The sequence below is a fragment of the Pagrus pagrus genome (genome assembly GCF_965226575.1).
Source record: "Pagrus pagrus genome assembly, chromosome: 3".
In the NCBI taxonomy this organism is placed as follows: Eukaryota; Metazoa; Chordata; class Actinopteri; order Spariformes; family Sparidae; genus Pagrus; species Pagrus pagrus.
The window spans coordinates 29,592,908-29,609,248 of NC_140187.1; the positions used below are offsets into that span (position 1 = coordinate 29,592,908).

General features: G+C 38.6%; 1 protein-coding gene across 2 annotated transcripts in view; it reads left to right on the top strand.

Moving 5' to 3' along the window:
• The window catches only part of cntn4 (contactin 4), a 174,399-nt gene that overhangs the window by 53,982 nt on the left and 104,076 nt on the right, over positions 1-16,341 (top strand). For both annotated transcript variants that reach the window (XM_084349045.1, XM_084349046.1), the window contains exon 4: positions 2,882-3,057. In XM_084349045.1, the coding sequence (XP_084205171.1) occupies positions 2,882-3,057 (176 nt within the window). The remainder of the gene's footprint in view (positions 1-2,881; positions 3,058-16,341) is intronic.

The following is a 16,341-nucleotide window of genomic DNA, read 5'->3' on the forward strand; positions in this document are numbered from 1 at the left end:
TGTCGCATACTTACAAGACTGAATGCAGTTATTTTAACCCTAAGTATGTTGTTTTCCTAAACCCTAACCAAACCACAACCATTTGATAACGTTAATTACAGTCCAAAAGTGATAACATGTGAACTGTTTGTCAGCACGCTTTATTTTGACAGTCTAACCAGACGTTGTACATTATTGCTGCAAATCGACCACGAAGGCTTTATTTTGAAAGTGTAACTGGACGTCCCATGTAAAGTGCTAACTAGCTCATCACATGCAAAAGTGACGCTATATATATTATATTATATTATATTATATTATATTATATTATATTATATTATATTATATTGAATAGATATTAGATTTTAGAGTGCACTACATTTACATGAAAAATTCTTTCATTGGATTGAGAATTAAACTGAAAATAATTACTTAAATTGTCATTTTTTAAGGTGTGGCATTTACAAAGTAGAAGTTCTAACATTTTTTAGCACATTACAGGGCTAGGCTTAAGAAAAAAAGGAACAGACCGCCTAACATTCATAGCCTCATAAGCCAGATGGTGTGGTATTATGCCACTGTGTACACGGCCTGTTGTTACATGATTACATAAAGCATGTGCCTTACAAATGGAGCTGCTGTCGTGGCCTGCTTGCCAACATAAATCATTGTAAATAGAATTATTAAATAATCTAGTTTATATGTGTTTGATGTAATCTGTTGCGCTATACTTCCCACGGAGGAGGACACACAGTGACACAATCATGTTATTTGAAGTTCCCCTCATGCTGCTTTCTGTCACTGTTCCTGAACTAGTCTCCATTTAATCTTAGTTAGAAAGTGCTTGAGTTCTAGAAATTAGAGTATCTGTCACTTAGCGGCTTTAAAGTTGTTATCTAATTGGCTTAAAGCGACAAGAGCTGTCATAGGGCATTCAATTTGTCACAAAAGAGCACTGGAAGCTTTGGGTGAGCAATTATCTTTAACTACCACTATGTTTAATTACCACACACATACTTTTAGGGTCCTTTCAGGGATTCACAATATCTTCCTCCAACTGGGTAAATTCTTTATGCGTTTCAACATGATGACTCACTCAGATACATCAAAACATTTTATAGGCTCAATTAGCAAATCCAGTCGAATGTTTGAGAGAAACATGGGTAGAGCATCAAATCCACAACTGACGTCTGCAACATTTGGTTTTCAAGCTGTCACCCCATTAAACCTTTCAGTACGGATACAATGCAGAGCCTCTCCGAGCAATTATGAGGGGCTGCTTTCATATTTGATGGGATCCCTTTTCAGAACCAGAGGGAGCATCTTTCTGAGCCTGATACTGAGGTTTAGGCCGTCAGTCGACTCCTTCCCCTGTCCACTTCACTTTCTTATTCCAGTCGCAGGTGTTACCTGGCTGTAAAATATTTCTCTTGGTTTTTTGTTTTGTTCCACTTCAACTGCAAATGAATCGCTGCTGTGGTCCTGTGAGACTGCAGCCACCACCCCGCCCCCCCCAGGCCCGTCTCTATTGTGTGTAATAATAAGGCTCTGGAGAGCATACACTTACTTATAACTGAACCGGAGAGGAGCCATGAAAGACTATTGTGCTACATATTTTGTCTATTAAAAGAAAAAAGTCTGTAGAGGCACTTTGTGAGTGCTGCAATGCCCGGCCCACAAATAGCCTGCTGTTTGTGAGACGCTTCAGTGTCGGGTAGGCGGGTAAGCAACACAGTCTGACATTGTTTTTCATGTAATCAGCTCCTACTTGTGTATTATGTGGTGATCCTGCACTGACTCCAGTGGCCACAGCACCGAACATAGTTGATTTTCTGCAACAAAACAAGCAAATTAGTCTATTCTATAGGGTATATTATACTATAAAGGGTGTAATATAGCAAGAAAATAGCACAGAGATAACGCAACAACACTGTCAGTGTTTTCTCAAAAAGGGTCTTATGCCTCAAAGGCACAAAATTGGCACAACAAGGAGAGTTAAGATAGGAGTGCACAAAAACAGCTTTGCACAACTTCTGTCTACTGTACAAAAGGGCTTTAGCAAACCCCCCTTCCTTCACATCAAAGCTGCTTTCTTTTCCAAATGAAACAATACTCTGTTTTCCCAGCTGAACCTGAAATTATTCAGAGAAAATTAAAAAATCAAAGCAGAGGGAAATATAGAACTTCTCCTCAAAGAAATAATCAACCGCTAAATCACCTTGGGCCCTAATCAAATCTGCATTGTCCATTTTCCAATAAGGTATAAAATGCTCCTTTTATGCTTGTTTATCCGTGCAGAAGCTCTTGTTGCTCTGATGGTTATACATCATTGATAACAAATAAAAGCGTCTGAGCTCTTTCTGTGCCCCCGTTGAAGTAAGTTATGGCTTGAAACCATTTTTCTGAAATGACTGATTTTTCCTCCCACCTGGGTTTCTTCTAATAAGGTGCTTCTGTGTGCAGAGATTGGAAAAGCTGTTGCCATTTTAAGCGAATTATACCCTTCGTTGATCACCCCTAACACCAATGATTATCATGTGGACTAGTCTAGAATACACAAGCGTGAAGACAAGGTTGCAGGCATTTGTTTTAATTGTCGCACCATAATGATTAAGTAGCATTTTCATGCAGTTTGACTGGGGTCTGGCAAGATGGATGGGCTGCAATGCTATCTATTCTCAGGAAGTCAAGTCCTTGGCACCATAGTGGTTCACTGCTGCTTAGATTAACACTAAGCTGGAGGGCATGATTTCTGGGCTCTCTCCACCTTTTATTTCTTTCTGTTTCTATACAATCTAATGTACAGACTATGTAGTCTGTAATGCTTCCATCTCCCCAGTCTGTCACTGAACAATATTTAAGTTGTTAATTTAAATGTTAATTCTCCTCATTTGTTTTTTAGGTGGAAATTGAATGGCACAGAAATCAGTCCCAAATCTGGATCTCACTACAGCCTTTCTGGAGGCAATCTGAGAATCAGCCATCTGAACAAAGACCAAGATGCTGGAACGTATCAGTGCCTGGCGTCCAACTCTTTTGGGACCATCGTCAGCCGAGAGGCCAGTCTAACCTTTGCATGTAAGTCTTGTTTTTTTGTCCGTCTCTCTCTGGGCAAACTTTAGTGGCGTTTGAGTTCTGATAAAGATATGCAACAGAAAAGAGACACTTCTCTCTGGGGAACTGTTATCTCCCTGTGGGTGCTGCCTAGAGATTACTCTAAGTCATCACAGCAGATCAAACAATCCTACAGAAAAGTCTATGTGAAGTGAATCTTAAAGCAAGGCTTCTTTATGGTAAATAATATAACTGCTATGAGTGCTGCTTTCTACTGTTAAGGCGCCAGTGTTAAAAAGTGTATTTTATTTAAAGCTCACCACTCTCATAGCATCGTTGTCCGCTGCACAGGCAGCAGTTCTCAGAGAAAAAGCTCTAAAAGCCCACCGTAGACTCCTGCTCAATACCAAATGAATAAAAGAGCCAGATGTTCTCTGCACAAATTGGAAGGGACCAAAAACAAAGCTAAAATGGAGTGAATATTGTACTTAAATTCAGATGACTAAAACATGAATACAAATGAATACTAGAGTTGCTCTGTGTCTGCAAGATGACTAAAATGTTCACCCTGTCAACTTTATATGGTAGTAATATGGCAGCGCTGCACTGGCAATAGGCCAGCTTTAAGCAGAAGTACAGAAGTATTCAAAAAAATATTCATTATGCAGTATAGCCCATATTAATGTGCTACATTATCATATTAGCTTCATAGTTGTGGCTGATTTGAATGAAGGCAATATTAATTTCCTTCTGTGAGTATTTTTTAACAGTGCATCTTTAATAATGAATAATAAATAAATCTAATCTGTACCTATAACTGTCAACTAAATGTAGTGGAGTCAAAAGCACAATCTCTCTATTGTAGAGCTATGGAGGCATAAAATAACAAATTGAAGTAAAGAACAAATATCTTAAAATTGTACCTTCCACCAAGTTTCAGTGTGTATTTATCTAAAGGTTAATGACACTCAGTATTAATGTTAGTTGTACGCTAGTTCAGCCTGCTGACTAGTTAAACCATGCTGTATGGAAAAACAATGTACATTATTTTGAAACCACTGCCAAAAAACAAAGTAACACCAAACTAAAGAAAAACAACATTGCAAGCTGCACAGTCAGCACTATAGTTTTGCAGATTAATGTTTCTTTAATGACTAATTTTCACCGATTTCCAACCATCATAATGATAGATTGCTTGACAGATGTTGATGAGGCTAACTGACAGCCTCTGGACTTCATATCCCTAAAGCAACAGGAAGTCAATAATTGCCTACTGTAAGTGCCATTTATCGGTCGGGCATAAATGATGACATTAACAGCAAGTGAGTGATCGCTCGCTCAGATTAGATTCTGAGGTTTAGCGTTCGGGGACAAGGCCACCAATATGTCTCAGGGCCCATTTGTTTGGTCCCCTGGACCAGTGAGAAGTCAATCTGCAATCTGATTCTGCTAGTGGATTCCCACCATGATAGGATGACAGTTCCATCAATTGTTGGGCTCTGACCTTACCAGCCTTCAGTTGTTGTCACCGAGTCAGAGTGTGCATGTTTGACCAAGTGTCATCTATCTTCTTTATTGCTCTCGGTATAGCTTAATTAACTCCACAGCATGACGGAACGGTGAAGGTTCAAGTGAATAATTTAAAGGTCAACTGGTATTACTGGAGATTGTCATGTAATTCTTTATAAAAATTTAAGGCAACCAAAGTACAGGAATTTTTCTCCTGCAGGGAGGCAGGCAGAGATATTCTGCCTGTGTGACACAGACTACCAGTCATACACACCGACATGTATTCTAGGTGCAAGTGGTGTTTCAGCACCTTTTCAATTTCCCTCCAGTAAAGACCATGACCTTTCGTTGGTAATTAGTTTTACGCGTAATTTGACTGTAATTTTGACACCAGACAGACTTTGAGTCTACTCACACCTCTAATAAGCCTGGTGGTAATTACAGCTGTCAGAGCCAAAATGGGAGTAATCATTTTGAACTATAAAAATGCACATCTGCTACACCTGAAAGGTCAAAAGTCAAGATATTTAAAGATCATCAAATCTTTGATCTAATTTTGCACTGGCTTTATTGTGTCTAACTTCCTGTAATTCATGTGTTTCCTGTTGAAATGGGATTAAACATAATACATTGAGGGATCAGCTGAGAGTGTGTACCAATAAGACAAATTAGAGCATTGAAGAAACTTGTATTTGATCGAAGCATGAAGGTGTGGGACTGTAAAATTTGTGATACTATTGATTAATTAGGGATTTTGATTTACACCATTGCACTGGGTGACATGTCTTGACAATGAACATGGGTACCTTCATTCATTTTGAGTCAGTCCCACTTAAATGTCCCTCTGGTTTAAATATCCATTAGAGCACCAAATGTGTATAATCCACGTATGAACATAGTCTCTAAGAACTATTTACTCCAGATCTTCAGTCTTCAGTAGGAACCAGTGGTGTTGGGGCTGAGAGCCACAGACAGGTGGTTGGAAAGTTTTTAGTGACATACCAACACATTGCTGGTTTGTATTTTCATGAAATTTGTAGACAGTCAGTAAAAATGGGGTATCACTCATCGTAAAGAAAACAGTATTCCTACTGTCTTGCTCTACTCAGGACAAGACAGTAGGAATAAACAACACGAAAATGCGATAAACTCAGCACTGACAGCACCGACCAGTTCACTGACAGGTAAAGAGAAGTTGCATTCGCAGGGCTCTTCTCAGCTGCCTGTTGCAGGGCCGAGTCAGGTCCCATGAGATTAACAAATACACTAAACGATCGAGGCAGCAGCATTTTGCAAATTATTGTTCTTATCAAAGTAGTCTGGATGGATTTGAAGAGAGCACAGACAGATAGCTTAGAAGAGGTAGAAAAAGAAGAATTCTGTCTGCGCACATAATTCGCCATGTAATTTTTGCTTTCTGCTTGAAAGTACTGATGAGAAAAACAACAATTCAAAACATTTATGATTTGCGAAATGAACGGAAAAAAAAGTTTGTAATCTCAGTGATGCTGCTAGCCAGCAAAAGTTTAGACTACGTTAGCCTACTGTATGCTTGGGTCATTTTAAGAGCTGAAGGTACAGATATAAAGTAAACTTTTACTGTTTCCTCCTTGCTATAATAATAGTTTTAAAGAGAAATGACAGAGACCCAATTTTGTTATTCATTGTGAACGCTCCCAGTGGTATGTTGAATCCTTCTTTAATAATAGAGGCAGGCAGGCAACGATCTTTATTTTTCATGCGATACATCTTTCTCCTGTCACCCTCTATGATCAGCTTCCTGACCACAGGGCAAATGTTTTTCCTCTGGAATGGCCAAGACAAGCAAGACCTGAGTAGATTTGTAGCCTGACCCAGGAATGAAGGTGATGCTGCAAACTGTATGGCATCAGTTGTCTGTGTTTCTGAACAAAGCCATGTGATTCATAGTCAATATGGCCATATGTGTTATAAATAATGGCATTGTTGGAGATATGCTTTTGGATGGATGCAGCACCAATTGAATATAGACTACATTTTATAGATTGTATTTACCAATATACTTTATTGCAGCTAATATAAGAACTCTGGTCAAAATATGAACATTACTTTGAACCAGAAGTACAGTATCTTTCTTCTACACACTTTCTCTTGTGTCGCTGCACAGTGATGGGCAGTGACTCTGCCAGCTATTCTTTTTCTCCAGTATGAGTCAGGCTCATCCTGACAGTTCCTTTTCTAGAGCTTCATGAGAACAATTCACTCTTTAGCACTGACGAGGAGCACATTTCCTTATGTTTGTTGCAGTTCTGTACCAACACGGGGTCATATGTGGTCAGGATTGTGGGAGTTTTTGTACAACTGTTACAGTATAGTGATACTGATTGATATATTTCTTCATTAAATGATAACCAACATTGAAATATATGTGATACTTTGTACAAGAGATGCCATTGAAATAAATACAAATTTTATCACTGTCTTCTGTCAAACCCTGGTGTTGTAGCGTTATGACAGCCATTTTGAGGCAGCTGACGGTTGGGAGCCTATATAGACGTTGACATTTGAGATAATTTGGTTTCATAACAAAAGGTACATCTCTCACTTACAGCAAAACACAAGATTTGGTATCATTCAGATTCGATCCATTTGGGATATGAAAAACATAGCTTCGTCATGCTGGCTATAAATAAAGCTGCACTAATCAATACTTTAGTATGAACAAAAATAAGTATGTGTAATGTTGAAGGTATTGATTGTAGTTAAAACCCACCTAGAGTTGTGGGTTCTGTGGGTGAGGGGACAGAAACCCGACTCCAAAGAAATCCTAATAAAGCTCCTTACTCTGCTAAATGTGTAAATAGACAGCGTTATGCTATAGCTGTCACAGTGGAAAAGACCAAACATATTTCTAAGGTTTTTCAAATATGTAATTTTTTTCAATAAAGTTAAAACATAACCAAATTATCCTCCAATATTTATCTCAAGATGACCATAATCAGAATAAATTCTAAAGTACTCACAATGTAGTCTGAAATAAGCTACATTGTGACTGAATTATAAATATTTACAACCTGAGACATTTCTTACATCATTAGTCAGTTGATCAAATCATGTATTAATTGAGGCTTCTAGATATCTATCTATAATTTTACGTGAAAGGAATGCTCTCAAACATTTACATTCTGAGAGGTTTAGCCAATGTACCTACATCATTAATGAATTCACTCATATTTTAATTGAAATCTGCCAAGCTTTGATGTCATTTATTGCCATCATAATTTATTATCCGTATGGAAAGGATGCGTGAAAAAAATATTGTGAACTGTTGATGTTCTACATTTTGTGGCATATTTTTAAGGCAAAATCTACTAAGTGCTTGAAGTTAAAAAGTATTTGAACATTAACTTCACACATTACTGAGGGTAAGTGATTCCAAACTGAAATAAACTTCTCCTTAATCACAAGAAACTATATTTAATTTAAAACTGGGTTTTAAAATTGATAATGAAGTCCTGATAGTGAGTCATTGGGAGCAGAACTTCCTGATTTCAGGAGAGCGCAGTGAACATGCTCTGACTTCTAATTTAGTCATTTAGCCCTGATTGTGATGGATTTCTGCCTAATGTTTAATTAAATAAGCATCAGTGGTGTCTTAATCTTGTTCCTAGAGGGTAATCTTTCTAAAATGCATTATTAGTTTTGTTGACGTCACAATGCATTGTCTCTGCACGATAATTGTGTCATTTCAGTGTAGACATGCATGACATGTAGGTCTTCCTTTTACAACTACATTGTAATTCAAAAATTCAGCTTGCTGTTTTCTTTTTAATATAATATTGCCTAGTACTTCATTATACGTTAATACTTAAGATACTGCTAAAAACAACTTGAAAAGCTTCAGTCTGCGTTTCTCTTTGCGAAGCTGTGTGCAGGTGCTCTGCTTCCTGAACATGTTATATATTCTGGAGACAAAAGTAAACACACTGTACAGTGCAACTCCGCTCTTCTGCAAAATGATATTCCTTGGTTAACACTTGTTAGTCTACATGCTCCGCGACGCCTTCAAGGTTATCCTTTGAAATTGGCGGGACTCCAAATCCTTCAGCATCCCCCTCCGTGTCACAAACTTTTGATGGATGATGCTACTCCTTGCAAGGGTTGTGGCTGTCTACCCCCCGAGGCAAGGATAACTGATGGGCAGTGGGCGCTCCCACTCAATACTCACTGCCCTTGATTAGTATGTCTATTGATTCTATATCAGTGATTATGTAAAAGATGTACAGCCATAATTCAAACTGATGAACAGGCTGTATATTCATTATTGGAATTACAGCGTGGGCCGCTTACACGGGTGGCACTGAGAGGGCCTTGCTTTGAATGCAGTGACAAGCTTATTCAGTGCTGAAATTTCCACAATGCCTTTTTATGACCACAGAGTTAAGAAGGTTCAGCTCCATAGGTCCAGAAGAGGTCCAGAACATTCTTGGTAATGGAGCTCGCCTTGTTTTGCGTGGGAGTGTACATGTATATTCAGTTACTTATAGAGTCTCATCAGTGTCAGACAAGCTCATATTTTGCCAAGCATATAGGAGTGAGACTTCCTGATGTCATCAGACTAGGCTTTAAGCCTTGGGGGGGAACATGAACACCTCATTTAAATGCAAATAAATCCTCTCGACTCCTCTCAGCTGTTGTGATAATGTGGAGTGAGTATATTGACTTAGTTAATGAGGTGTAAATAGCTAATGGGTGTACTCTGGCTTTTACTTTTTTATCTGCAGTACACTATCAAGATATCACTCTCAAGGACCTGCTATATGGTTGCATAACTCAGGATTTACTGTTAATCTACAATACCGATTAACAACTGAGATGCACAAATAGTTAGGAACTTTGTTGACTGTCTGAGAGTTTGTCAATGTGGCTTAGAAGTCTATTTCTATTGTGTTCTATTATATTTCTTACTTCATGTCCAAAAGAAGACCTATATACTTTTTTAAACTTTACTATTGACAGAAAGTACTGCAGCCACTGAAAAGCAAAGAGTCCTTCAGATTAAAGCACAAAATACGTTGTTGGTCCATGAACGTCAGATGTCACATAGACAGGTTTTCTGATGTGACAGCCCTATAGACAGGATCACTGTGACCTAAGTAATGTCTAATTTTCTTGTGGTTTGATAAAGTTGAGCTATGATCCGCAGCCGTGCGGGCAAACACACTGACCCCTTCGGCCTCTATCCCGGTCCTTTACAGCTCCTCTTGGTGTCACGCATCCTCCGGAACTGCTTTTCGCTGCAGGAGTGTCTCCGGGCTTGTTAGGTAGAGCGGACAGGCCGGCTCTGCCCACCGCTGCTCTGCCACCCAGCCTGTTTGCTCTACTTACAAGCCCAGAGACACTGCAGCTGCGACAGCCAAAGTGGTCGGTGTAACCACCTGGGCAACTACGACTCACAATCTGCAGCACCAGCCGCTGGCCGTGTGTTTTACAAACCAACCACGAGAAAAACACAAGCGCAACCCATTAACACTAGAGTAAGAAAATAAGTACTGACGGACAGAGAGAAAATTGTCAATTTAAAAGAGCAGGTTCGCTCACTTGTATGGCAGTATTTCCATTTATTTGTGTGATTTTATTTGTGTTTTTCATTGTTGTGTTAACATATAGTAATTATAACCTGTGTGCCTTGATAAGTGGTGATTTTCAAAATAAAAGAGGTTAAATTCGGCCTTTTTTCACCTGGTCTTTAGAAATGATAAAGATAGGACGGTTCATTAAAAATGATTAATAATTGTCGATATCGGCCAATGTTAAACTTCACTATCGTGATAGACTTTTTAGCTATATCGACCAGGCCTCTTTCTTAACACATGTATTGTGTTGCCTTGCTAACATCTTTGATAAACCAAGTCTACCCAGCAGTGACATCTCAGACCAACTGCTAATTTTAGGTCAACTCAAGCTGTCTATTTATTCTGTGACCCAACAACAACTACATACACTGATGATGTGGCTTTCCAAGATGGATGCATGAGAAATAGAGATCCATCATCTCGCTTTCCAGACATTAACCGCAGCAGACTCTTTACTACAGTGTGACAATCCACAGACAGTGTTGTTCTCTGTGTTGTCCTCCACACTGCTCTGCTAGTAGCACCAGGGATTCTACTCTGATGCACTTCCGTGACTCTGGACTTGATGTCGTTGTTCTGTCGTGCTGCGGATGACACAAAACACACTTTGAAATCTAACATAAGTGGCCCATGCGTTAGGACTGAGATGCATCTGTAGAAATCTGAATAGCATTTTGAACCACCTCCAATTGTATTTGGTGTTTTTTGCTGTCATGACTTCCTACAATCAATCTGGATACAATTTGGATATGCCAAAAAAAAAACCAGAATTAATTGAAAGCATCAAATGTGTTTTAGATTAATGAGATGTATACACTTAATTACATCACACAAAAATACTTTATCTGTAAGCTACTGCATGATGCAGTGGTTTTCTACCCAGAAGTTATCCTTAACAAGCATTGAGATTGGTTTTATTGACAGATGACATCATTTATGTGCCCCATGTAAAATTACTCAGTTTATAGACGTGATAACACTATGGTTAGGGTAGAGTTAGGTTAAGGGAAAGATTATGGTTTGGATTTAGATAAGTACTGGTTATAATGATAAACACATAGTTAAGGTGAGGAATGTAATTCCTAATGCCTAATGTAAGCAAAAAGCTTTACAAACTAGCAGAATGAAAGAGATGGCTATTTGTGTGGCAGGGAGATCTTAATGTTTACCTCATATTTAGACATATTCAGATCATTCAAGCAGAGTCTTAAAACATTTTCATGTTATCTTCCCACAATAAAAAACAAAATGAACACTTTTACGGATAATAAAGTTGATTCAGCTAATGTAAAAGGAAATATACACTGTTTGTTTGTGTCTGGTTTCTCATCCTCTCTTAGTCTGGTACACAGCAAAAAGGACCAATGTGCCATTTTAGATTGGCTGTGTTTAAGATAAATAGACAAGCATTATTATTATTATTATTATTATTGTTATTATGAGGTAAAGGGACGGCAATCTTACTGTATAAAGTTCAACAAAATGCACTTAACATCTCTGGAGTTAGAATCAAACATTGATGGTCAGCTGCTTACCACTTTTATTGAAATCACTTCTGTGTGCGAATTGTTTGTCATATTTTTATGTTCGTATATCTGAAAACCCCAGCTTTTCTTCAATTATAATAGTTGCCGCAGCTGAATTGAATCACCTTCTAAAATAAGAAAAGTTAAAAGACAGCAGCAATTACAGTCAGTTGCCAAGTTACTATGTACACCTAGCTGAAACTAATGGAGTCTAATACAATAGACCTGCAATAACCCATCTTTTCATGAAGGTAATAATATTCAGTTTCTGTTGAGACTGTTTAAGAGACGTGTTGATTCAACTTTACAGTCATTTTGGAGGTCGCAGATTATGCTGCTGTTGAACTGTGTTGCTTTAAAACTAGCAGGTGTTTCTAATAGTCCACTCCATTTATTCCAGTGAGGGTAAACCAAATCTGAGATACAATTCAGGAACACCGTAAACATAAAAGTGAATGAGCATCTCTCTAAAACAGTTATAACAAAAAAGATGACCTTCATATATTCACATGTGATTATATTCTCTAACAAACTGTACAAAGAAAGCTGTGACACACACACACACACACACACACACAGACACACACCATCCACTTGAAGACAAAGAGCATCCTCAAGGAGTCGCAGGTTGTAATGAATCCCACGGTCACGCTTGGACAGGCTCGTTGAAGTATGATAAGTTGTGTTGGCATTTGGAAAGCTCATATGTCTGGGATGTGATCATCAGCCTAATCTGGATCATTGTTTGTAATGCCAGCCCAGGTTTGAGCTAATTTATGCTAATGGATCTAGATGGGACATCACATTTACTTGTTCTGAAGCGATTAATCATTGTTAGCCGCTTTCCCTTTCAAAATTACACTGAAGCTTTTCTGTGAGCTCGGTGTGGAAAAAAGTACAATTCAATGATTTCTGAATGAAAAATTGAGGGGAGTTATTTTCACTGCCATTCCTTTATGTGACAAATATAATGGGTATGTTATTTGAAATGACCCTTGCAGGCAAACTGTGCGCTTTCATGCTTTCTTTTGAACTCAAAGCGAACATGTGCACAGCTGTGTGCGCTCTGAAAAGCATGTCTTTGCTCAACCGCCATCACCTCTCGATGTATCTGAAGGCAATGGCTGCATCGTGTTGTGAATAATGTTTTTTTTTGCCAACCCTTTTCACAACAATGCTTCTTTTGCTCTTTTTGTGTCGTTGGGAGTGGATGGATGGTGGAGGTGTAAAGGGGGGCTGGATTTTACCGCTATTGCAGCATGCTTTCAGCACGGGCGAGGCCACGTCTGTAGATATGGACAGGGACTATCACTGGCTTTAGAGATGTGGACATCGCCACTTCACAAATCACAACAGCTTTGATCTCAGCCAAAATAATGCCAAAAAGACTTTTTTTTTTTTTTGGAATAAATTCAGTACCTCAGATGTCTCTTGCTCTTGTCCACTTTGTTCTATAGGCTCGTATTTTGGGGAGGCTTGGGTGCTTTTATCTAACCTTCTATCGCGCCTTCAGATGAAAGTAAGTGGTGGGGCTACTCATGAAAAGCTTCTGTCACCATTTTGGAGTGGCCAGATTGTTCTGACAAGACTCAAAAAGGAGTACTTTGTCCATCAATTCAAGCTATGTTTGCTTTAGAAACGTCTTCCTATTTGTGGCTTTTTTTGTTGCTCATCCAAGAGTTGAAAAATAACTAATGCACAGCCAAAATGATTCATATGACTGAAGGCGCAGAGGTGAGGGAAAAGCAGAGCAGATATTTCAGCTCTACAAGCTCTCATCACTGATCTCTGATGAGCAACACCAACCAGAGATGAAGCCAAGTGACAACAGGGAAGTCAATTAGCCTTGCTGCAACATTAATCACCTCTGATTGACAGTTAAAAGATAACCAGACAGCTAGCGTTCCTTAAAAGTAGCAATGTGTAAAATATGACAAGCTATAAAAATAAATCGGCTAATTTAAGTACGGAGGCCAGATTGAATTCTGCACACGCCATAAACCTCCGAGAAAGCATCTTAAATTCAGATCTTCAAACATCTTTGCCCTGTCGTTCCTTCTTCAGCACTTTTATGAGTTGGTCACCACCCGCCACTGTTGATCCACTGTCTCGCAGCCCAGAAAATATGATTTGGAAGGACAGTGATTTGCAGACTAAAAATGACTGTGGACAGCAAATTTGTCATCCAATCTATGGACTGCTCTCAGATGCTCAATTATTCTGGTGTGGCATATTGTTTTTGCAGTAAGGAGCAGAGACAAACAAGTACATAAATCAAATGAGTGGATTAACATGTTATGAGCAGTTTAATTCTGCACTTCTTTTTTCCACTCTGAAGGTATGTAAATAATTCACACTTGAGACACCGGACACAGGAAACAGACCTCTTACAAGATGAATTACCTAGTGCGGTAGATATAGAAAAGGTATTATGGCATACTGGAGCCTTTAAATGGTGAATTATGGAGATTTTGTAAAACTCTGGCGGAGTGCGCAGCACTTTGTAGCACTGATGGTTTATCACAGCATACCAGGGAGTCATAAAAATGACTATTTACTTTTACAAAATGTTCAAAATATGACTTTAAATTAGTCAAATAAGACAGCAATCCGCATCCTAATAGTTTCATGACCCCTAAGAACGAAGTAATGTCAGCTTGCAACACATTATCACAAATTGTACATGTCTATGAGTAGTTTAACGACAGTGATCGTTCCTTCACTCTCACTTTTCTGTTTATCATGAATCTTTCTTGGCTTGAACATGTCAAACTATCCAGTGTTATACAAGGAAAAGAAGAAAGGTGATAACTGTGAAGAAAAATCTGTGTAGCAGAAGTTTGTTTTTTTTTCTTAAATCCTACGTTGATGATAATCTCACAGCATCTCATATAAGACCGTATCGGTGCTATCAAAAAATACTGAGATCATGAGTACAATTTTTACCTGTTATTAACCTACCCCAAAGACATATTAGACTAGCCACAAAAGAAAAAGAAACACACTAAAATTTAACGTTCTTTATTTTATTATTCAGTAATAATTTCTGCTAATTGTATCTCAATAAGTAACGATTGGTAGTAACTAGGTAGATTAGTAACTTGGTAATTAATGGAATACATGTAATGGGATAAGTCAGTCGAGATACAAAAAAAAAGTTACTGTATTCCGGTAAAGTTACAGAAAGAAATATGTAATTGGATTACAGATACACCTAGTAGAATGGGTGATTACAAACAGGATTGCAGTCTTAAAATAAAGAATAATACAGTAGTCGGTAACCATGCATCTGCACGCACTACAACGCTTCACAAGTTTCACGTTACTGAATACTTTTTTTAATAGGTAATTAGTAACTGTATCGCAAAACATTTTTAAAGCAACCCCCACATTCCTAAAAACAATAAACAAACCTGTCCTCAGCTTCACTGTAACATGTAGGCATGAGGCTCTGGAGATTTGTGGATGTCTCGCTCAACCTTCAGAGCCACAGCACCCCAAATATTTGATACATTGTTGCTATAGACAGTCAATATAGATTACAGGTGTGTCAAGATTTTTTATTTTTATTCATCTATTTGAATGTAAAACCTGAAATGATACAGCTGTCAATTGTAATTATGCAAAGTAGTGCAACACTACCTTCGGAAATATAGTGCCGTTTTAGTATCAAGTAGCAAAAAATGGAAATAGCCATGTAAGGTGCAACTACCTCAAAATTGTACATGAGTATATCATCTTGGTTACTTACTACTTACACTGGGTCATTATAACCGCAATATTCCTGTCCCTCAGGTTGGGAACCTCAAGCATTGTTCTGTGCTTCTCAAACTGTTGGGAAGGACCCCTTTAGGTATATAGGCGTATAAATCAGCTTGAGGCAGGAGCAATAAACCAACAAGAGAGCTTTCTCACTTTCCATCAAGATTCTGCCAAATGAAACACAAAAGACAGTGGACAGATTTTTGGCTGGTAAGAAAAGAAAAACAGGTGATGTTTATCTAATATGTCAGTCAAAACTAAAGTCAAGAAAATATAGCGTGTCTATATCTAGCTCTCCAGGTCACTGTCAATGTAACAGAAAAGCTGTGAGTCTTGAATGTCATCATCTTGGTGAAATTATTTTAGTTAAAAAAAAAATCAGCTAGCCTTTTTTTGGCGGATCTTGTTAATTAATGGTTGAGAGAAATTAAACTGGATTTGAGAATTTTGAGAACTCAGTGACGTTGGTGTCTATACACTTACCCTGTCTCGGTGTTATTCACAGTATACTGCTACACCAAGCTACCTCCTCAGCAGGCGGTGGCTTTCTCACAGTTTCTCAGTTTATCTCTTCAAGTTTGAATTCATTGTCACACACCTGCGCTCCCTCGACACAAACACAAACACTCCTTGATGAAACCCTCCGCCGCACTGTGACTCACTTTCTGTTGCAGCTGGTGGCCAACTGGAGCACAAACACTACCAGTTACAGTCACCTCCTGGGGGGGTGGGGGTCACACCGCCACCCGGCCAGAGCAAAGGCAGCGTGAACCTCGCTTTTTGTTACACTTCCTCATATGAGTGTGTTTTGACAACTTGCTTTAAATGTGAAGTAATCCATAGTGTCCTCTGAGTGTACACACTGCGAAAGGCATTTGGGCTGTCCAAGATGCTTT